This window comes from Apostichopus japonicus, chromosome 3 (assembly GCF_037975245.1).
Source record: "Apostichopus japonicus isolate 1M-3 chromosome 3, ASM3797524v1, whole genome shotgun sequence".
NCBI lineage: Eukaryota > Metazoa > Echinodermata > Holothuroidea > Aspidochirotida > Stichopodidae > Apostichopus > Apostichopus japonicus.
In genome coordinates this window covers 30,215,054-30,240,269 of record NC_092563.1, presented here as the reverse complement: position 1 = coordinate 30,240,269, position 25,216 = coordinate 30,215,054, and the positions used below count along the sequence as shown (strand labels likewise).

The window sequence follows — 25,216 nt, the reverse complement described above, 5'->3', positions numbered from 1 at the left end:
ATGCAGCCTGATATGAAGTACCTTTTATAACTCTTATTGTATTATCTTATTTGCGTATACACATCACTTCATCAACCCCCCCCCCCCTCCCCCTCAAGGAAAAAAATGCATACTAGCACTGCAATAACCAATGTTCAAATTGAGAAAAAAGTTTTCTTTCGAGACAAAATGAGGTGAAATCATTATAAAGTCCAAGTCCCTGCACACGCGATCGATACATGCATGAAAGAAAATGAAATATGTCAAAATACGAAAGGATGGGGTAGGTTATGGGATATTAAAACTATACTCATTATTCATAGTAGGTTATAAATGGCTTCTGCTAATTACAAAGTCACAATGTAATATAGCAATGCATATTTGGAAATTCTGATATTATTATGATCATTATTATTGTAACGACAAATGATTGTATGTTATTGGCATGCGGTGTCATAACCGATGCATGCCTATATGATATGCACATTAAGACGTTGAACGCGCGCGGGGCGCGCGAAAAAATTTGGTTATATTTTTCGGGCAAGTCGTTACAGCCCCTAGCTCCCCCCCCCCCCACCTCAAATCAAACTGGGCTCCTACGCCTTTGCTTACCTAGTAAGGTGATCAAGAGTACAATTTTTATGTAGAAAAAGGGCACATTTTTAACCTGAGTTCCGCCGCCCTTGCAGATTGTGGTACTGAAGCCCCAGCGCCCAGCGTAAGATCACTTTGCCGTCGGCAACTTATATCCCTGTCTCCCGGCCCTTGGGTTTCGGTGTATAATAAAGTACAGACAAATCCTTCTTCGATCAAGCTATATGTTTTACAACAATAATCGACCCAAAGGAATAATTAACTGCACATATTCTGGGATATCTCATAGGATTTCCGAGTTTTTGGGAGCGCTGAAACTAAGACTTCGATCCGCGTTCCATCGGAGGTCTCTGATGTGACGTGGAAAGACAGATGAAGTTTTGCAGCTGAAAAGCAACCAAATCAAACTATACATCAGGCCCAACTAGCCAGACATATTACCACACTACAGCACAACAGCAGCTAAGTGTAAAGTGCTCGTATAGTCAGTGTCCGATATTTCAAAGCACTAATAAATTTGTTTGAAATGCTAAGAAAATACGTGCATGTGTTTTGAGTAGCGGTGCAAGGGCGTAGGAACCGGGGGGCTGGGGGGGCGCCAGCCCCCCCAGTGAAAAATGTGGAGGGGCGGAAGTATCATTCCGCCCCCCCACTTCGCAAGTCAAAAAACCCCTTTTTCATTTCCAAATGAGAAAAATATCTCATTTGGAGCACCAAATTGCATCTAAGGCCAGGTGAAAATACAAAATTAAGTTTACAAAATGGAGTGGGTGTTGAAGTGTGCTATATTGCACCAAATTGCATCTGAGGCCACCTGGAAATGCAAAAAAAATCCAAAGGGGAGGGGGACACCCCCTCCCCTTAGACCCCTCCCCCAGGCCGGCCATCAGTCTTCAGCCCCCCCCCCCCACTCAAAAGTAACTTCCTACGCCACTGTAGCGGTGTACATCCTGGGAATGTATTTCACCCTCGATCCGTGCACAAAATAATTATTAGAGTTCGCAGAAGTTCAATTCAGCGTATATCACCTTGGTGATGTGAGTATTTCCTGATAACACGATCAGAAAGTTGATGGGAAAATTATGCCTTTTTTGCCTCCGGGGTTACCATTACCAAACAAACGTTTCCGACCCAAAATCATTTCTAGTATAATGATTTTTTTCTATTGATATTAGGTTTTGAAGTGACAGAAGATGAAACCATGTGGATGCTGATTGCCACACTGCAGAGTTTATTTATATGATATGTAAGTCATAGGTTCGGAGGCTCATTGAGGGAGTATAGAAGCTGGAGTATCAATATTTTTTATTTGCTTAGTTGCCCACATCAACGAAAAAATAAGCATAAATTAAAAATAATAATTAATTGCACGAAACGTCTGTAAATATAGGACTATTGCATACATTAAATACCATATTTATCAGTATAGGCATAAATAGTTTAATATTTATGAAGTTTAAAAAAAAACAGGTCTAATGCAAACTTGAGACCGGTGCCTGCAACTCATCTATACATTACACTTTTCTCCCGTTTCAAGTTTCTTCCCACCATCCCACCATCCCACCACCCCACCCCCAGGCCGCCACCCCACCACCAAGCCACCAACTCCCCCTTGTCACCAATACCCCGTGTCGTTGGTAAAGGATCACAAACCTCGAATTCATGAGAATGTAAACAAGGGCAAAACAAGGAATTATCCTGTTCCCTTTGGCATTAAAAACAGGAAAATCTATAACGACAAAAATACGAAGAAAATAAGGTGCAACTATATATGACAGTATATACAAAATACACCTGTGGATCGAGGAGACACCATCAGTGCGTGGATATGAGGTCAGTGCAAAGGTCATCAACTTATCGATGGTTAATTTACGATGTTTACATACGACCCGATCAAAGTGTCATTTAATAAGGTCACCAAGAGAAAATTCGTACAGATCGTGCTCCCAATAACGAAACTGTCGACTTGGTAAGGTTCACAAACCCCATGCTCAGAGCAGGGAGTTGTTCCATAACAACTCCCTGCTCAGAGTACTGTGTACAGTTTATATATCCAGGGAGATTTATAACCTAATCAAGGAGACTGTCAGTAGATATTACCAAAGAGTCTCGTCCTTTGGGAGTCGCAGCTGGCTCTTCACACCCACATCACTATATGTATTGACAAACAGCACATCTGTGACAGGGGTAATTCACCACACTCTCTATTTCTCTCTCTTATTTTTTTGAGATTCATACACGTATATATATATATATATATATATATATATATATATATATATATATATATATATATATATATATATATAGTCTGTTCAAAGTATCTCTTTCGAGATCCGGCTTTAGGAATCACAAATGATTTTCGAGTTGTATAGCATCATGTTTGATCTCTAGAGTAGGGCAAAATATGTCACCAAAAACAGAACTAGTATTGTTCGATATAGGTGACAAACGCCTACAGTGGAATTACGATCTTCCTTACCGGTTTCGAACCTCTGGACATACAATCAGGGTCCATAGCCTAGTGGTTAGGGTGTCCGCGTACAGAGCGGGAGGCCCGTGGTTCGAATCCCGGTGGAGGCTGAAAGTTTTTTCACTGTTCTTGATTTTCCAACTCATTACGATTTTCATTTATATATATATATATATATATATATATATTTATAGCGTCCATAGCCTAGTGGTTAGGGTGTCCGCGTACAGAGCGGGAGGCCCGTGGTTCGAATCCCGGTGGAGGCTGAAAGTTTTTTCACTGTTTTTGATTTTCCAACTCATTACGATTTTCATTTATATATATTTATATATATATATATTTATATATATATATATTTATATATATATATATCTATCTATATATATATATATATATAGTCTGTTCAAAGTATCTCTTTCGAGATCCGGCTTTAGGAATCACAAATGATTTTGAGTTGGTTAGCATCATGTTTGATCTCTAAAGTAAGGCAAAATATGTCAAACTAGTATTGTTCGATACATGCAGGTGACAAACGCCTACAGTGGAATTACGACCTTCCTTACCGGTGTCGAACCTCTGGACATGCAACCAGCGTCCATAGCCTAGTGGTTAGGGTGTCCGCATATAAAACGGGAGGCCCGGGTTCGAATCCCGGTGGAGTCTGGAAGTTTTTTCACTGTTATATATATATATATATATATGGAAGGCCCGTGGTTCGAATCCCGGTGGAGGCTGAAAGTTTTTTCACTGTTCTTGATTTTCCAACTCATTACGATTTTCATTTATATATATATATATATATATATATGTGTATATATATATATATATTTATTTATATATATTTATATATATATATATATCACTGTTATAGTATATAACTACTCCAAAATATCATATTAGTCACCTGAGTAACGAAGGGAAATGGGAGGTATATCTTATCGAGGAGTGGGTCTTAAGGTGAAAAATGAATAAAGTTCTCAGAAAAAGAAGATGACAGCCCCAACTTAGCAATGACGTGTCTAATTTCAGGCTCGCTGGACCGTTACTGAAGCCGTTACTGAAGCCGACCCCCCCCCTCCCCCTGCCCATGCCTTGACAGTTCTATGCACTATATTTACGCAACACTTTTGAGATGGTACCACGGTCGTGAGACGGCTCAATTGTTCGAAGTTAGGAAAGCAAGATTAGCGAACATTATGTACGCGTACTCCAGACGTATCATGGATTACATAACATGGTCTATCATAAGTTTAAATGAATGCATTATAGCATATCAGGTGCGTATCCAGGGGGGGGGCGTTGGGGGCGCGCGCCCCCCGGGTAAGAAAAAGAGGAGAGAAAAAAAAGAGAAGAAAAAAAGGAAAAAAGAGGGGAAAAAGAGGAGGAGAGGAAGGAAGGGAAAAGAAAAAGAAGAAAGAGAGAAGAAGGAGAAAAGGAGGGAATAAAAGAAAACGCGAAGACACCGGGAAGAGAAAGAGGAACAGTGACATCATTACAGCGCTGAAGGGTAACCAGTGACGGATCAATGATTTCGTAAAAGTGTGCCTCACCCTACCCCTTACACCGACAACTCCATTTTTTTTTACGTTTCCATTTTCCTCTCTCACTAATGATCTATATATATACTATATATGGTCTATCATAACGCGTGTGTAGAATTGTGCTATGAAACCAACTGTGGCTGGTCTCGAACTCGACCGTGTCGTCGGGAACATGACGCATTTTGGGATGGGGGCGACCGCCCCCCCCCCATTTAGCATTTTTTTAAATGATATCGCTAAGTAATTTCAAACTAGAAAGTGCTTAGATGCAACTTACAAGGCCTGGGAAGTGTCATTTCCAGCGATCTGGGAGACATTTTCGGCCAAAATTTGCCTATACGCTTCGCGCTAACAAATGGTCCTGGATAGTGCCATTTCCAGCCATCTGGGAGGCATTTTCGGCCAAAATTTTCTTGTACGCTTCGCGCCAACCTATGGTGGCGCTACGCTTAGATAATTTGCCTACAGGCTTCGCCCCTCACTTGGCAAATTCCTCGCCACGCGCCTGTTCGAATTTGTAACGCAAACAGCAGATATCACATCATATCAGTGAGCGTGAAAATGGCGTTCCAGGATGAAAATCCTCAAAACTGTCCGACTTGCCTGAAAAAATAACCAAAAATTTTCGCGCGCGAAGCGCGCGTTCAACGTGTCAATGTCAATATCATATAAGCAAGCATCGGTTATTACATCGCATGCCATCATGTACCGTACGGTCCGTTCAAATTGCGCAGTATACCGCGGGATGCTAATGTAAACAACGACATGTCTCATGTAGATGTATAAAAAGCATGGAGGTCCAATTATGTCAAAACTCTCTTTTACATTAGTAATGGCGAATTAGGGGCTGCACCCCTGCCGCGCAGTGGCAGAGCGTCCATACGTTCAGGGGGCGGATGCGCCCCCTGACGGACTCAAATGGACTGCTGGCGCCTTTTTCAGCTCTTTACCACTTTTTACTTATTCTAGATTATTGACTTTTTTATTGCGCTCTCATCTACTTATTGACATTTCTCACATTTTCTTGGTGTAATTTGGCCATGACACCCTATTCTTCGTTTATCTGCAAATTAGCCAGGCCCTGAAAGGGTCATTTCCGGCGATCTAGGGAGTATCTTTACTCAAAATTTGTCTGTGCGCTACGCGCAAACCAGTGGTGGCGCTCCGCTTAGATAGTGTCGAAAGCGCCCCTACAGACCATTCTCGCCCCTCCTGACCAATACCCCTAGCTCCGCCACTGCCGCCGCGCCTCCTACGCCTATGTGTGTAGTGTTCGGTTTCGGAAATATCTGCTATTTTTTCATTTCCTTCAACCAAGTTTTATAATAGCCGTTATAAGAGGTTTAATATTTGTACACCAATAAATTAACTGTGTCTGAATTTTCGAAAATTTCTGACCAACATCACACATCCCTCTACTCGTGCAATTTTGACCGGTCTGTTAGGGGTTGAGGGTAGTTTTTCTATATTGGTTGTCCATAGATGAAATTTTGTACAACATTATGGGTATGTTTTGAAGCGAGTTTATTCACGAGAAATGTGAATTTTCAAATTCTGAACAAATTTGGGGCTTAAAACCTTGAAAAGTGGGGCTGACGGGTATTGTGGGCCGCGACGTAGAATCACCTACAAAAGCTAAGACCCACAGGACATGCGAGCAGGTCGAGCATGACGTGTGCCGGGTTGACAATCTTCAAAAAGGTTATGGATGGAAAAAAAACTATTAGGAGATACTTGGTTCTCAGGCCAAAAGTGTACATCTGGTTGGTCATTTCAAGCCCGAGAAGTGCCGTTTCCGGTGATCTGGGGGGGGGGGGGGTATCAAAACCAGAAATTTTCTTGTACGCTGCGCGCCAACCGATGGTGGCGCTCCGCTTAGATAGTAGTTCGCGCCCCCCGGGTTAGAAAATCCTGGATACGCGCCTGCATATATATACAAAACATTATCGATAGAGTACTAAATATTGGAAAACTTACAACATGGTTCTATAACACATATGTTAAAATTACAAGAGGTTTATTTTCTCATTTCACCCGCCAACAATTATACGAAAATATCTTACCTGTTCTGTCTCCTGAGACGCACATAATCCCAACAGTAATACGAGGAAATGAACGTTCAAAATCATTGTTATAAGTCAACAAATTGCTGAAGTAATTCCAGAGAAGTAATCGCGATGATTCGCTGTTGGTAAATACTGTAAAGCGACTGTCTTTGACAAGCTTATAGTGAAAAGGATAACGCTAGCTTAGGCCTAATACGCACGTGCGCCGCCTAATACTTGATATGTACCTTCCTCAAGACTGTGTTCTAATGAACATTGGCTATGTCCAATTGGTTAGAAAGTACTTTTTATCTCCGGATGTTGACAAATGGACCCGCCGCGATAAACTTCAGCTTGGCAACCGTTTCCTTTCTTTCAATGACTTTTTCCCTAGCTTACACCGCTCGCGTACCGGATAAAGAAAAGAACAGTTCTATATTGTGATCTGGTAATCATTGAACCTGCTACCATGCAACTATCATTGGCGAATTATTTCCGCTGTACTTTCGGAAATGGATTCTGAAATTGATGTTTTTTATTCGTTCCAACGGGTACATTACAAAACGTGATGGAATTCGATTGTTTTCTTATAAAGAACCTGTTTCGAACGCTTGACTTTGGCGGACTCGATTGTTAGTGAGTTTCACTCTATGTATAAGACAGGCAGCTTGACATGAAAACAAACATTGTTAGAGAAAGTCAGACTGATTCTTGACCTCCTAGTGAACAATTTACGAGACACCATGCTTGGATGTGTCACCATAAACAGATGCTTGGTAATCGTATTTAAGGGGAATGTCAACTGTGATACTTTAATAACGAGGAGCGAAGTAACTTTTAAAGTGGTATATACCGGCATAATATATACAGAATAGTAACGACGGACTAAATACATCGTATAAGATGTTTAGACGCGAGTCCAGGAAGCCTTGTGTCCAGGCGGCCCTATTATTAAACTTAGTGGGTGCTAACAATGAGATGCCATTTATTTTAAGTTTGTAATTTAAAAACTAAAAATTGATAATCTCGTTCAAGACAATAGTGGAAAAACTATTTGAAAATGTTAGCGCCATCTCACATATTAACGATTTTTGCTTGTTTCGCCTGGCCGGTATAAATTAGTCAGTTTTCCAAGAGTTACATGAGATTGAAATTTGCTCCGACAGCCCTCTAAAATGTTGTTAATCTTTCTTAAACGTCACTTTAGCTCTGAGCTCAAACTATAGCATAATAAAACTTCCAAACTTATCACAAGTTGTTTTTCTGACACTTCTTCTTGTTTGAATTTCGGAAATCGTGGCAGTGAGGGAGAAATGCATTGAAAGTGTGAAAATGTTAGTTGAAGTGTTATTGGTATGTTCATTATTCGAGTTTTTAAACACAGTGTGGAACGGAGAGGGAGGGGGGGGGGTGGTTGGCAGCAACGAATTTTAAATGGCAGACACAGTCTTAACTGCTTTCAACATATTTCACTGTGTGAATTATTATGAAGGCATTGAAGACTCACCCCAAACCGCATGCGGCCATCTGAAAAAGTTAACTTTCCGTTGCTTGCAAGTGACGTTTAGTTCGTGTCGCTACAAAATGTAGACAGTACAGTAATGAACCGCGATACCTTGTTATCTTTAGCGTGACATGACATGTCCATCGCTGTATTGTTTGTACACTGTGCTGTGGGTATTGACAGGCGCGGCGGAACGGGAAAATTATTGGGGGGGGGGGGCTAATGTGTGGAGACTATCTAAGCGGAGCGCCACCATCGGTTGGCGCGGAGCGTACAAGAAAATGGGTAATTCCAAAACCATGTGCAGTTGCCAACAAATTTCTATGAACCAAGCACTGTGACGAATGCATGTACCCCAGCATTTACTAAAATTATTACACCTATATAGTATACGTGTGCATCGGACAGATCGACAAGTATGCATTGAAAAATGGGCAGATGCACGTTTCGGAGCCTTGGTAAATATTGGGGGGGGGGGCTTATCATGCATTTGCCCCCTCAACTTTTTCAATGGGGGGCTGAGCCCCCCCCCCCCCGGTTCCGCCGCCACTGGGTATTGACCGCAGCTGTATGTACTGACTGTACACTAGTGTCTAATAACCGATGGTAGCAAGCTGTATGTGTGTATTTTCTGGGATCGATGGTGTTGTCTAACACTTCTAACACTTCATACGTGTCTGAAGATTCGGCCAGTTCACGGACGTGTACTTTAAGTGTACGTTAATATGTTTTGCCATCTGTGTCTGACAGATTTGGCCAGTTCACGGACGTAAGAATATTCTGATTAAACTGAACAACTGATGTCACTACTTCTTGCAATTCAGTTTTCACTGTCATTGATCATGATGCCTTTATGAAGTGAGGCCGATATGTCAGACATATAGACTCCGGTTGGAACCACTCGGACCTAAAAATACCCTGACAGAATAAGCGAGTAATTTTGATTCCGTCCACTGACTGTGGGAGCATTTCGGGAGCAATGCGATTTGGCTATTGTTTCTGTATATGTACGGAATACGCATAGCACATTGGAGCGTCATCGATTGTAGAGACGTTAGATCAGGCTGATACGTGCATGTACCTGTATGGAGACTCTGATACTGTATCACGCAAGTCATGCGTTGGTTATGTATAACGTCACGCTTTACATCGGCGATGAACGCTTTGCGACCTGTCCATTACCGTTCGATCGGTGAAGGTCAATTACCAGGGTGGTTGACCTTGACGTACCAAAATGTAATTATAGTGACGTTCCGTTTCCTAATTTGCCATCCTTCCATCGGGAATGGTCGAATGGACTCTCCCCGACCGTGAACATGTAAAAGTTGTGTTGCAGACGATAACTAAGTCAGGGTCGACCCTGCCGTCACGTATTTCACATCTCTTGTATCGACTTTCATAATAGAACGTATGCCGAAAATTTGGAGTCAAGCTGACTATAACACTAGGCCCTACCTGATCTTCCGTGGAAATGTGTATTAATTTATATTATAGGTTCTAAAATGAGAAGTGACATACAGGCGTGTATTAGAACTTATTGCATAAAATTATTAAAACTAATAATATAACCTATATTTCATTGAAAATGACGATAAAACATTCAGACTAACTCTGAAGTAGACTAAATTTGAACTTTGACAAGTTGTGTAACCAATTTTCCAACTGAGGTTGAAATCTACCTAATAGAGAATATAAGGGGGTTCACAGAGACTCTGTCTCTTTGATTTCTCCTGACGGGGAGGGTGGACTCCTTCCCTCCAATGTTGTCAATTGACTATGTTTAGTGTTTAAATCATGGGTTAGGGTATATGCAAGTCATGATCCCTAAATACCTTCTAACAAAACGGTATTCCGGTTTTGTAACAACCGCACTATGAGAGAAAACATGTGCAACCACGACTTCCGTAGTCTAGCGCTATAGTTGCAATGATAACTTCCTTTACATACTGTTTCAATTCAAGCATGCTTTACACATTCGTATCAAATTCGGAAGAACTGTTTTTGAAGTCACAGCTGTGAACAGGTGCAGTCGACTCGCCCCCGCCCCGATAGGTAACTAATATACCATTCCACAAATTTTATACCGTCTTCAGTCGCAAAAGTTCCACGTTCGAATCACGCGTCCAATTAAAACGTGAAAGTATGTATCATTTTGCTGATGTATGCACATATTGTGTGCTTCGAAGGGCTTCCTATGAATCTTTTAGTGCATCCCTAGCGTGAATGTCACATGCCTTCTTCCTGTTCCCATAAAATAACTCAGAAATATCTACTCAAAAACGGAGAACAATGTGTATAATAATTTAGCTAAACGTCAGAGCCGTTTGTAGACATGGCTCTGGCGATCATTAGATTCATTTTATAGAGAACTCTAACGATCGTATGGGAATAGCGCCCTCTGTTTGATATGAGCATTGCGCTCTCGTTTTATCTCTTCTTCATATTTAAATTCGAGTTATCTTCCATTTTTACCTGCTTGTTGCAGTATGTCACTGAATTATTCATTCCTAGTGTACTATTCGATAATCTCTCTTTTGGTTTCCTGCAGGAACACATGTGGTGTTACTTTTTGTCTGCAACGGCGTCGACGGATTCAATATGGAACGGAAGAGATGTGGTTGCGGTATTAACTCCCATGACAAAGGGACTAACCTTCTCACGAGCTACTTACATTTTCATCAACTTATAGGAAACAGTTCTTCTCAATCTGATGCCATTTATAGCTAAACAAGTGCTGCGACATTATTATCCGGTGATGTGAGTTTCATGCCCAGCAACATCATGAAAAAATGATTCTTGAAAGAAAGGGTACAGAAATGATTTATTAGAACGAAATTTCAACCAGTAACCTTGGCCTTACAGCTTTGAAGACAGAAAATATATATTTATACATAAATTCTGTAAAATACTGCCGAGGCCCTTAAGGATCATTGCGACTTTTCGATTCAATGTTTCAACTTTCTTGTTTCAATTTTTTACCCGCCATGTTAATATTTCCAATGTTGCGACAATTCCATCTGTCAACTTTCTCCTTTTTTGAGATTTCGATTTTTGAACGTTTTCCTTTCATTTTGAAACATCAAAATATTAAAACGAAATAGTTGAAAACATACCTTCAAGATATCTAGATTAGCTTACACGTCACGTAGAATTCATAAGATCTCAATCAGAATCTTGTCTGATACAAATAAATCCATCTTACTCATATTTTGTCTTGACCCGCTCCTAATCACCATAAATTCGCAAGCCAGTTCCAGCAGTATTTGCTTCTTTAATGAAAAACCCTACTACTGGCAGTATGGAACGCCAGAAGGAAACCTTGAACAAACTCTCAACAGCTTTACATTTGACAACAACAGTATGCTTGCTCTTCATTAATGAAGAATTCTTTTGGCATTCCAAAGGAAACTTTATGAGATAAAGACAAGGCAAAATTTATTCTTTCAGGTAATTATATTCAAAACCCTGAAGTCAACTTTAAAATTAAACATATCCCTGTCATCAAAAGGGTTTTTTTTTCACCATGATTTATGAAGCAAAAACTTTATTATTTAACCAAAAAACTTACAATTCATTCGTTTCATAAAAGCATGCTATCAGAAATTCCTTTATTGGCAGTTTTCCCGTTGCCTAATCCAAAAGTCAAAGCCATAATGAAAACAACTTTCAACAGCTGCATATAGGAAAGCAATTATTTAAATTAGCATCAAATCCACATGCTTTTAACATTTTAACGCTTGTTACAGGAAGAATCTAAAAAGTCACAGAAATTTAACTCACAACAAAAAGCCTCTGAAACTAATAAAGAAGGACAGGTTACCTTCCATACCACAATTTAACATGTTTTTGGTTACATTTTGCTCCTACAAAATGATGCACTGACGAATAGATGGTCATGTAATCAGCTGTCACGTTCTTGCAAAATTCTTGTTGATTGCATTTTTTTTCTGAATATAACTTTGGTATACAACTATCTGTGGCTATAAACCATATGGTTCTGATTTGCTATAAAGTTAACATTTGCCAGGTACAATTGAAAACTATTCACAAAATTTAGACTGAGACTACAGCAAACCAATTATACACAATTATTATTAATGAGCAGGATTTTGCAGGTACACAAATAAATTTTGAACCAATCAAAATTTTATGGAAAAGGAAAATCACACCATTGAGGGAACTGAAAGACTCATTTTCATTTCTTACGATGAGCTGAATAACAAGCAAAATAAATGGAAATATCACAACAATGCACTCAATGTTCATGCATTCAGAAGTAAATTTTCACCATGTTTGAAATGCTGGTTAAAATAAAAGAAAAAGGCCTGCTACTTCCAAGACAACACATATATAATAACCCTATGATGTTAAACTCTATTCCAGGATATAAAGAAACGTTATGGGTATTGTAAAGGGATATACCTAACAGTAATACGAACTAATCATTTACCTATTACATAACAATATGGAAGCATCATTGTAAAATTATGGGATATAACTAGCAGTAATATTAACCATTGACCTTGATAATATAGAACTTTTGGTGACACTAAAGGATTTAAGAGAATGTATAACTTCGTAAAATGAGGGGATATGTCCTCTAATAACTATCCACCTTTATAGTATCCATTCAGGTAACATGTAAGTACTAGGGGAATACAAAGGGACATATCCAACAATATGAACCAATGAGGTACTACATACCACAGTACTATGGGGAAAAGAAGGGATATAACCACTGACAGGATATCCTGTTAAAGGCACATCTGTTTCACAGGCAGCTCTTGTAAAGTTTAGAAAACTCAATTCATGCAAAATGGCACAACAGGAGAGGAAACTACAAGCTCAAATGTGGATAAGGATTGCATGGAAAACAAAGTGTCACAAAGTAAGTGACTGCAGTACTGTTATGTTAACATAGTTTGGTTTATTCAACTGCATCTGTGAGTCAAATTCACTTCTACTGGATTCACGCAGGATGGTTCTGGTTGTTAACTTACAAAAGTGCTAAAACAGCCCATGGCTTGAAATAACTTGCAATTAAGCCATTCAACGGTGGGATATTTATCGATTTATTTATTTATCTATGTATTTATTTACAGTTGAGTTTATTCAAGGGTATCGTTGAGACAAACTCACTTCTCGAAGCGTGCAGTCCTCTTGTAAATTGTTATAGTGCAAAAGCAATTCCAGGACTCCAAAAAAACAAGCGAGTCAATGTCAGAATATTTATGAACATGCGATATGATATGTTAAGTCCAATATTAAGACGGCATGCTATTTTATGTTACTTTCTATTGCAGTGGTTTCCACGCCTTTACTTAGTGACAGCATGCATAGCGTGGGCAAGATATCTGTTGTTGGTGGACGATACTCCAGCGATTGAAATACGGCCATCACGGGTAAGATACACTGAATGATCATTCTTCATTTTATCAACCTGTCAAAATAAAAACAGTTTTAAAATAAAATATAATACACTTCAGACATTTTCAATTTATTTATTTAATTCATTTATTTATTTGTTTCAATGAAATGAAATTGCCAATTTAACACATACACACCCACATACAAACATACACCCATACATACATGCACACACTATAAGCATCACATAGCTCACATTTGCCTTTAGCAAGGAATCAACAATATATGTACGACAATGGGTAATATGTTAACATCAAGAATTACCACTTGAGGATAGGATAAGGGAGGGATAGTAAGGGATGGGGGGAGGCAAGACTATTTCAGCTAAGGAATCAGCATTTTCCACTAGTTATTTCTGTATTCTGATACCTTTCCAATTGGTCTCTCATCTCATATCAGAGGTTGCTCTTACCTGCTCTGGGGTGAGGCCGGTGAAGCAGAACATTCCTATCTGGTCAGTGATGTGCTCCCAGTTTCTCTGCGATCCTTCCTCTGCCAGGTTTGACTTCAGCTGCTCTCTCATGGTGATGATGCGGTCCGCCATTCCCTTCATCTCATTTAACCTGACAACAAAAATAACAAGCCATTGAAAAGAAGGAACAGGATAAACTGTTACAAACAAATTTAAAAATGTCTTAGGAACTAGTTAGTCTGTCTTGCATTATAAGCAAACTCATCAAGAGCTTTCAATAGTGAAAAAAGGATTTGCAACTTTTCCCGGTTCTGATTTTATTTGACACACAAATCACCATAACAACGTACGTCATTATTTTTATCAACTGACATTTCATTTCAAATGGTATATTAAATGTCAAATATTTGAAAATTTACCAACTTGCATTTCAATGCATCATTTACAACTACTAGGAAAATTGTCTGAGCAACAAAATTGTTGAGGATAAGATTAACCTTATTAGTCGCTCCGTCATTAACTTTCAATTGGTGAGAAATCCTAGGATGATATCTTAGTTTGTCCAACTGCTATCATATTTTTGAATAATACTCTGACCAAACACAAAATGCTTTAATATGTATGTCGTATCTCATCCACTCCCCCCCCCCCTCCCCCCTTCATTCCAACAACAGAACAAGTCACCACATCATACCAATTTACACTAAGGGTTGTCAAAAATATACTAATCTAAAATATTTGATTACAGTATTTTAGTATTCAGGTATAGTTGGCTTACCATGACCATACAACTCTGGACATTTCTAATCTAAAATGTTTTAATACATTATTTTAGTATTCAGGTATAGATGACTCATTTTGCTTACCATAGACCATACAACTCTGGACATTTCTAATCTAAAATATTTGATTACATTATTTTAGTTTTCGAGTAGAAATGACTCATTTGGCTTACCATAGACCATGCAACTCTGGACATTTCTAATCTGAAATATTTGATTACATGATTTGAGCATTCAGGTATAGATGACTCATTTAGCTTACCATAGACCATACAACTCTGGACGTTTCTAATCTGAAATGTTTTATGACATTATTTTAGTATTCAGGTATAGATGACTCATTTGGCTTACCATAGATCTAACAACTCTGGACATTTCTAATCTGAAATGTTATATGACATTATTTTAGTATTCAGGTATAGATGACTCATTTGGCTTACCATAGACCATACAACTCTGGACGTTTCTAATCTGAAATGTTTTATGACATTATTTTAGTATTCAGGTACAGATGACTCATTTGGCTTACCATAGACCATGCAACTCTGGACTTTTCATAATCTCTGCTACAATACGAGCACCATGGACTGGAGGGTTTGAATATAAAGGTCTAATGATAATCTTCAGCTGTGATTCAACTCTTTTCATCTCATCAGGTGAACTGCACACAAAGGTGAAAGCACCGACCCTCTCTCCTGAAAATCAAACAGCCAACAAATCATTGTTTGTATTTGGGGAGGAGGGGGGGGGGGGGAAGATGGCCAGAATAATTGATAACATTGGTCACATGCCACATGACCCTAGTACCACAGCCATTTTGTGGGAGAAATGGCACCAAGTTGTTCAACTGTTTCACTTGAGTTCCTAACTCAACAAGGATCGAAAACCACTCCTTTTCAAATTAAAAATCTGGGGTAACACTTAGACATGAATATCAATTTATTAGTAATATGTTACCTTAAAAAGTTAGGTGATGTCACAAGCCCCTGCTCTTTCCACTGACCCCTCCCGACCAAACCAATCCACAATTTCCTGCCAAGCAATCAATTGATAGGATTTCACATTTACAAATGGAGATTTGCTGGCTCCCACACCAGCCCAGCCCCGCACCTCCCCTCCCCCTATCCCTCTCAAAATTAAAATCGATGAATACTCCCCATAAAAGGATTTTTCTCATTTCATCTAAAACTTTTGTAAAATACTCACCGTAAAGCCCCATATTTTTAGAGAAAGACTGAGACAGGGCCATGCAGTGGCCTTCCTCAACAAAGTATCTGATTGGCCAGGCATCAATATCCAAGTCACCTGACGCAAAACCTTGATAAGCCATGTCAAAGAATGGAAACAACTTTTTATTCTGTAAATTAAAGACAGAGAAAGACAATATTTACAAAACAAGTTAAAGGGCTAAAAAGGAACACTTGCAGACTGCTTGCTGTGATAGTGAGGGCACACAGCATCCAATTTCTGGAAACACTCATTATTTTGCGTGCAAAGAGAATGATATGGTACCAGTTGACATTAAACACTTCCATGGAAACACTTTGAAATGATGGCAAGACATGACATTAAACACAGAACATCACAGACATAATAAAGAAAGATGATTTTAACATTTCAAACCCAAACAAAAAACACTGTTCCTTTATCAATTTAATATTTAACACTTTCTTCTGAGACTTACCTTGATGATTGATGACATTTCCTTCCAGTCCTCTCTCTGCAGATGTGCATAAGAAGGAAATAAATATGAAAATCATCATACAATACACTTAGACAATATTATATGTGATGAATCTATTCATTTCCTCAGATATGGCTACTATCATGATCAAACAAGATATAAAGGAAATTTCACTATTTTGAAAAATTGTTATTTAAGCAGATGAAAGAACAACAATATACATAGGTACATAAACTTTGGTCTGAGATCAAACACAGAAAAGTACTTCATATAGCTTAAAATGGATGCCCTCATCAATAGCCATCAAGTTATTGCCCCCAAAACTGCTAGAAACTCAGATAATGGTCACTGATGCTCAGATTTCAACAAGCATTTTTCTGCCACTCTGAAACAGTTTGTTTCACTGAGATATTTAAATGTCAAATTGACCCCTTATGTCTGGGAACAATTATTAGACTGTAAGACTCCCCAATAACGTACTTTTAAAAACTTTTAGTGAGTTTAGCATTGTAAAGTTTGGGCCAATACTGATGACCTATAACTTATAGGGTTAGGATCTCTCACAGAAATATCAGCCAACCTATTAAATACTAACATCTATCTATAAAACGAGTAGAACGTCTGAGGCAGACAAACTTACCGTTGGGTCCACACCTGTTGGATTGTGTGCACATGCATGTAGCATTATCACAGAACCCTCTGGGGCATTCTGAAGATAAAAAATGAAATAATCAAAAATGGAATAGATACCCTAGATGAATTTAAACTTCACTAACAGCAAGTTAATGCTATACCAAAATGGCAGGAGATATGTACAATAGCACTTGGAGTGAAGAATTTGCACCACTTCTCAACCTGATATCAGACAATTTATTAATAATAAATTAATCTTACTACAATGGAGGTCTTCAAATGGCAGCACTAAGTGAAGGGAAAAAAAAAATAGAGAAGCAATGCTCAAGAATCTCATTACAGCTTGTGTCCTTGTACTTTGATGATCAATGTATTAGTTCAGACTGGTATTGCAGGATATTTTAGTTAGTTCTAGCTATTTAAGGTGTGTTTGTTAACAGATATGTTCATGTACAGAGCATAAGTTGCAAAAGTGATTACAAAGACTACAGATTGCACAGAATCACTTAAAGACAACACTTGTCATGAAGCAGTATACCAACAAACAGAAACAAACACTGCCTGCCCACTGGTAGGATGACATGTAGGGACAGAAACACATTTATAATCTTTAATATTATTTGACAGAGATCTTGGTGATGAGCAAATCTCACAAGAAATATCTTCCATTGTTCCATTTGTGAAATATCTTAGGTTTTGTCTGGGATCAGTCATTTTATCAATCTGTGATGTGATAGTACCACTAGGATATCAATCTGTGATGTGATAGTACCACTAGGATATCAATCTGTGATGTGAAAGTATCACTAGGAAATCAATCTGTGATGTGATAGTATCACTAGGATATCAATCTGTGATGTGATAGTATCACTAGGATATCAATCTGTGATGTCATAGTACCACCAGATATCAATCTGTGATGTGATAGTACCACTAGATATCAATCTGTGATGTGTTAGTATCACTAGGATATCAATCTGTGATGTGATAGTATCACTAGGATATCAATCTGTGATGTCATAGTATCACTAGGATATCAATCTGTGATGTGTTAGTATCACTAGGATATCAATCTGTGATGTGATAGTACCACTAGGATATCAATCTGTGATGTGAAAGTATCACTAGGAAATCAATCTGTGATGTGATAGTATCACTAGGATATCAATCTGTGATGTGATAGTATCACTAGGATATCAATCTGTGATGTGATAGTACCACTAGATATCAATCTGTGATGTGTTAGTATCACTAGGATATCAATATGTGATGTGATAGTATCACTAGGATATCAATCTGTGATGTCATAGTATCACTAGGATATCAATCTGTGATGTGTTAGTATCACTAGGATATCAATCTGTGATGTGATAGTATCACTAGGATATCAACCTGTGATGTGATAGTATCACTAGGATATCAATCTGTGATGTCATAGTATCACCAGGATCTGAAACCTTTACTGTCTCTTTGTTTCTCTTTTTATATTTTTAAGATGGAATGTTAGCTATTTTGACCCTGATAACCCTTGCCATCCATTTAGGTCATATGTCCAGCTTCAATATTTTATATTTTAGATATTATTTTTAAATGACGGTTGGGTTTGTGTCTCCTTTCATTCTATTGAGACATAAACATTTGATTTGTAAAACAACAGCTATTTGGCAGAGACACATATCACTGACAGACTTAATACAATTTTAATAGAAGGATATTTAGAATACTTACATTGAGATCTTCCATAGCACCAGCTGCATCAAAGCCACATGTATTCTTATCATAGTACCTATATGACTTAACTTCATGGCCAACATGTCTAAGTGGAGGGAAAATATGATCATCTTAGAAATTAAATTAAAATAAATTGTAAAACATTTAATATTTTTGACATTAGCAAAAAACATGTACATTTACTTTAAAAAGTTCTAGTGTCTTTCGTTTTCCTTTCATAGCTAACAGTTAAAGAATATCTTACAACCCAAAATATCCATATTATTAGTTCATTTAATACTTGTTTCTTGCTTAATATTAAGACACCCAACTGCAGAGAATCATATTATTTTGTATCATGACTTACAGGACTCATCTTGAGCTTTCTCCATCCTGTTTTCTGAGAAATACTAAATGTAGAACTTGTAATTCTTAGTTCCATTTCTTATACAGGGAAAGCTACTACAACTCCCCATCCACCAATGTTAATAAGTTACATTAAAGAATTGCAATAAAGATGCTAGCAAAACTCTTTGTGTACCAATAGCCTATCACAAGAAGTCTCTCTATGTGTACCACCTAGGAGGGATATATGCAAGCAAAGTGAATCTATGACATCACAACCATGTTTGTACTGTGGGGGGACTTGTGGTTAGTTTCAAATGTCATTTCTCTTGATCTGTCATATCAGATATGTATGCTCTGGACAATTTCTTTTAATGGCTTAAAGTATCAACATGACACTAATTTTACTAAATTCCAACTACCATCAAACTGGCTAGAATCTAGCCCAGTATTTGACCACTCATATACAAAGAAGACATGTTAGTTAAACCTCAGCATTGAGCATCACAACAGTACAACTGTGATAAACAAAGGATTTAATGAACCACTGGAAGGATGCACCTTGCCCCAAATACACTGCTTTAGAAACTAATTCACACATATTATTCCCAACTATTACAGCTGTTTGGCTTCAGATAATAAAATCACTTGAACCAGTGGCAAGTAGGCAGGAAGTTAATAGCTATACCAACACTTAACCTTCACTGAAATCTTTGCATACCAGGACCGCAGAGATAAGATTTCTTTTGTAACTCTTTACTTTACTCTGCCAGCCCAAAGCTCACATTTTACAAGTACTAAATGAATAGATTCCTCCCTCCCTGTTCCCCCATACCGACAACTGCCAGAAATAACAACAAGCAACAACGAAAACTTAAACTGTTATAATCAAGCATAGTCATACACACAAATAGGCATAACCCCCAACACCACAATAAATAACAATGAACAAATCAAACAATTCAAATAAAAAAAAAACATATGCCAATAAGAAGAATGCTTAACCTGATAAAAGTAACAAATAGTTCACAAGTGTTGATTCTCATATCACAGCATTATAAAGACAAACAGTGTGTGTGTCCAAAAGTACACATAAAAGGAGTACAAAGTACAAACTTTGAACAAAGTTCATTCTTGATACATTCCTTATTACAACAAAATCATATCAATTTTCATACATCTGTAAAAGACAAAGGTAAAATAAAAAGTGATGAAATAGCTGACTTCCTAACCCTTAAAATCAATTGGAAGATTTCAGACAATGTTTGGCATATCTTTTATTGTTGTTAATGAAACCTTTGCATATTATAATAGTACTAATTAACTATTAATTAACTTTGCATATTCCAAGGACTTACTTGAATATAGGTGTGTGGTTACCCCACGAAGGAGCCGGTAAATAGATGGCTGCAGTTGGCATGAATTTCTTAAAGAACATTGAGCCAACTCTCAGAGACCCTGTACCGGATAAACTTTGAACGGTCACCACCTATAAGGTTAAAAATACAAGCAATATGATGACAGTTGTTTTGGTTTTCAAAGCGGCAGGCTGTCTTTCATTACTACAATTAATTACTCTATATCCTCATATCTAAATCCAACAGTTTCGAAGTAGTCTCCTCTAAATATATTAATAACGTGTAATTACAATTGGTCACTAAATGACTAATTCTTGCAGAATAGTCAGCTTCAACAATGGAAGAGGAGTAATCATATGTCATTATGCACTATTCCGCTCTCAAACAGTTTGTCATGTAATTAACTTTATCAACAACAGACAAACACAGGAATAACACTGACAAGCCCAATAAAGCTTCAAATAATGTATGTTTTACACACTCAACTCTAAAGAAGCACACATGCTGTTAATACACGCATGACAACCTCACAGAACAAAGTGTCACCTACTGCCCTCCTCCTCTGTTCCCCTCTCCCTCTCTTCTGCTCCCCACCACCTCTCCTGCCCCCCCCCCCCCCGCATCTCACAGACACAAGAAAGAAATTATTGTGCAAACTACTTGTGAATTTCTTGAGCCTTGTTTCATCAGCTACAAAACCAGTATCAAAATATCTTATGAATTATTGGATCCACTAACCCGTCCTGATTCCAGTAAACCACTTTCCGATCCAAAGGCAAGGGTTGCTGCAGATTTGTTGAATTCTGCCAGGCCAGTTATTCCCAAATATTCTTTATCTAGTTTCTTCGACAGCAAAATCTCCTCTGCCTACAAAAGAGAAAACATTATGCTTAGCTTATATACAACAGCATTACTACATTGTTTTCCATTTATTTGGGTCCGGACAGTTCGGTCATATTTCACTTAAAATCAATGTATGTTCATGTAGGTGATGATCTATTGTCTTGTGTGTTTGTTGGTACAACTGGTAAAGAATGCTTGGAACGTGACTTCCTTATTCATGTCTGTCTGTTCTTCATAGATAGACAATTGAATACATATCTAACTATTTTTCAATAGCTCAGGTCTGACCAAGATTATGACATGTTGCTGATAAAATACAAACACAATCAAATATTCACCGATATTGTAAAGGTCAACTTATGTCCTGTTACGACGATACAGTACTTAGCCTCATTGTGCTTGTGTTGTCAAGCTACTAAATTACCTTAGGCAGCCTTGTATGCACTTTAGAACCGATACTAAGTTAGCGAAACATTATACAACCATACATACAGTATTAAAGTGTGGTTGAATATTAGTATTAAAAGCATAATATCTGGTTTATCATTCCTAGTAATACATACATCGTTGCCTAATATAGCTGGTAATCTGAGGGTTTAGGAAATTAAAATATAGTTTCTTTATAAATTGTAAAAGCTGGATTTATGATAACAGATATTTGCTCCGGATACTACTCTTAATTTCAACATTCATCGATTCTCTCTGTAACACAATGATAAAAGATGGATGACAACAGGTGTGATTATACAAAATAGTCTGTAGCAGTACTTAGCAATGTGAAGGAAACAGAAATATAAGAAATGGAGCAGTAGATTACTTGAAATGCCTAATAATGTAGATTTATATAGTGCCACTCCCTCAACACACACTAACGGATATCTTAAGAGATTTGAAGTCATGTTCAAACTACTGGACGAGAGGAGTCACTTCATACCTTTGTCACAGCTTCCAATACAAATGGTTTTCCAGCGTCGTCACGGTATGCCCCTACACCAAGATTTATTTTCTGGGGGTTGGAATCTTTCTTGAAGGCCTCTGTGACTCCCAGAATAGGATCTGGCGGACCCATTTCAACTCCATCCCACCATGCTCTGCAAAAAAATAGTTTGTTTTGACATATCTGAGCATTAGTATTCAGGGTTGTTTGATTTAAATCACCTTGATTAAAATCACTGATTTAAATCGCGATTTAAATCAGATGATTTTTTTCAAAAAAATCACTGATTTAAATCACTTTTACTACTTTTCCATTTTTTATGTGAATAGTTGCTTGAAATCATTGCAAATCACCAATTCTATATTAGAGTACACACAATAATTTATTGTAAGACATTCAGGCTACCCCCCTCATTATTTCCAGTCTCTGTGGTACCAGAATTACTAGGCCTAGATTACTTGAACCAGACATACTGTACACTGTAGTTCGTTCACACACTAAATTTCCATACTCATTACGCTGGAATTTGTAGCTAAACCCTACAAAATCAGGAATGTAGTTTGCTATATTTTGATGCCATGAAAGTTGTATGCATGCATATGATATATTGAGTGATGTATTGCATGGTTGGTTTTGTTGCGGCACAACTCAGTGGTGATAGACAGGAGGTGACCATTCCTTTCATTCTTCGAGGAATCGAGGACCAGGACTCCGGGAGGTGAATGAGGCTTAATGTTGAGTCCATTGGATTAAGGTGAAAAAGGCAATCCCTGGAGCAACTAAATTAGATTATAGTAGTCTGTGAGCAATGTTCTAAAAGAGAGGCTGGTACTGTCCATATACGATCATGCGACCAAAGTCATTCCAAAAGCCTAAGTGACCTTCTGGGTCGATGTATTCCTAGGTATGGAGTAATGAATAGTATTGCAAATAAATAATCATGTTTGCATGAAATTACCTCCTGATTTATTTAGTTTATGTGACCGCTTTTAAAATAGTAGATAATTTCAAAGGATTTCAAAACGATGTTCACATAATTGGCTTTGTGTCCACTGCATAATACAAAGGAAGTATCATACCTCCTTACACAGGTCTTTATTAATATCTTATCTTTTGATATATTTGCACAGGAATATCAAGAAGGACAATGATTTGTAACCCTTCAGAGATCATCCCCCTGACCTTGAGAACCATGCCGCCTGTTTACACAGTTGATTTAGGCATTCACTCATTGTATAACATATATACCGTGCAATGGGTTATATGCGCTAAAAAACTTTGACAGAAAGTGTCCACGATATCAATACATTTTCATTATCAAAAAGATCTGAAATGCAAATTGCAGGGAGGCTGGTACACAGTAACTTTGTGATGCAACTAGAAAAACTGTTCTTCTAACACAGTAACAGAGAGTGGCAATTTCATGAAAAATCTGATTTTGCTATGTGATTTTAGTTTGTGAATTCTCGATGGTTTAGTATGATTCCACAATGAATGAGATCAATTTATACTTGCAAATGACCGGTGTTGATCAAAACACACTAAGCAAGGAATAATTCCATACACATCATGTATGCATTGACCCTTACTCCATAATTCTAGTAAATGGGTAACAAGCTACTTCTTGAAGTGCAAAACATGTTTTTGCCAATCATATGAAGGTTGTCTTGTATAATTACATTTGAAAAGTGGAACATTTCCATTCAAACACAGTAACTACAAAGTACAAGAAGTGAAGTAGGCTACTCGTGTTAGATCTACACAAGGGCCCACAGTACCGTACTAAGGCCTAAAGTTAGTGTACTTTCTAGTTAGGCTAGGCCGTGCTTAGAAATAGAAGCGAGATGAGAACTTACCCAGATTTGCGACTTGAGCTGGTGCTAAGGCTTCGAGAACCGATTGCAGCGTATCTTGCAGCGATAACTGAAGATTGTCGAAGCGCCATTTTCCACATGTACGTAAGTTGTCACCGTTTGGTAGCAGAACAATCGCAAACACGGTTTATCGTGGAACTAGCACTATTACTTCGTAGGCGCGAGTGTGGATCGTCGTACAGTGTAGATTATTCGTTTGTATGCTGCCCCGTGGACACTAATGTTTAGTATTCTGCCAGAGGTCACGTATACATCACATTGTCATGAGATACACGCATGATCACAAAGACCATAACTTCAAGATGTGAAAAACTGTACTCTATCGGTTAACCCAACATTTATGATTCGTCTTCTAACTCTAGACTTGTTCATTGAAAGTGACTTAGAATGTTTGAAATTCATTTTGGTCCAATAATTGAAGCCTCCAGAAACATTGCAGCCCTTCTTTGAATTATGTAGAACTAAAAAGCTTTTCTCTTCTATAGTGAGGTTCCAACGCGATACATCTTGGGATGTATCATCTTTGATCCTTCATGAGTTCACCTCGTGCGCATATCATTAAACTTAGGTACAAAGGTCATACCGACTACCAGGGACCAACTTTCTATAAAAACCTTAAGTCATGATAGCTTTTCCATGTTTTTGAATGGTTCGACGGTGACCACCTCACTCAGTGTCTGACAAACCTGTCCAAAACACATAATTCAGCTTACTAAATAATCACAATGAACACAAATGGCATTTAATAAGTGTGATTATCTTGTGCAAGGAATGAAAGTAATAAATACTTTAAAAAAGGAGGGGAGAGAAAAACAAGACAAGACCACACTTTATAGCATGCTGTATCGTGTTAATGGATTGCAGAGTATCCGTGTAGGTTCAACAGTAAAAGGGTGAAGGGAATGATGACTGTCCCTCAGATCGGGACCAAACCATTTCAAGTAGCACCCATGTATGGAAAGCGTCGTTTCTGAAAGTTTCGGCGTCCCATATAACCGCTGTACTTGCTCAAGATTCCCATCAGTTTTCCATCAGAAACTTTGGAGTTGCAACTGCCCCCCCCCCCCGGTCCAAA

General features: G+C 38.1%; 2 protein-coding genes across 7 annotated transcripts in view; both read right to left on the bottom strand.

The window, feature by feature from the left end:
- The window catches only part of LOC139965827 (uncharacterized), a 67,154-nt gene extending 59,827 nt beyond the window's left edge, over nt 1-7,327 (bottom strand). For 2 of the 6 annotated variants that reach the window (XM_071968584.1, XM_071968585.1), the window contains exon 1: nt 6,651-7,327. In XM_071968584.1, the coding sequence (XP_071824685.1) occupies nt 6,651-6,716 (66 nt within the window). In that variant the 5' untranslated portion in view covers nt 6,717-7,327. The remainder of the gene's footprint in view (nt 1-6,650) is intronic. The other 4 variants (XM_071968587.1, XM_071968589.1, XM_071968586.1 and 1 more) reach the window with 3 other exon arrangements.
- Nucleotides 7,328-11,570: 4,243 nt separating this feature from the next.
- Nucleotides 11,571-24,432, bottom strand: LOC139965830 (aspartate aminotransferase, mitochondrial-like). The gene is made up of 11 exons (XM_071968593.1): nt 24,124-24,432; nt 22,265-22,421; nt 21,226-21,354; nt 20,488-20,618; nt 18,803-18,890; nt 17,082-17,150; nt 16,442-16,477; nt 15,964-16,114; nt 15,287-15,452; nt 13,976-14,126; nt 11,571-13,576 (listed from the first exon to the last, which is right to left on the bottom strand). The coding sequence occupies exons 1-11, from the start codon at nt 24,219-24,221 to the stop codon at nt 13,454-13,456; spliced, it is 1,299 nt and encodes a 432-aa protein (XP_071824694.1). The 5' UTR covers nt 24,222-24,432; the 3' UTR covers nt 11,571-13,453.
- Between the last annotated feature and the right edge of the window lie 784 nt (nt 24,433-25,216).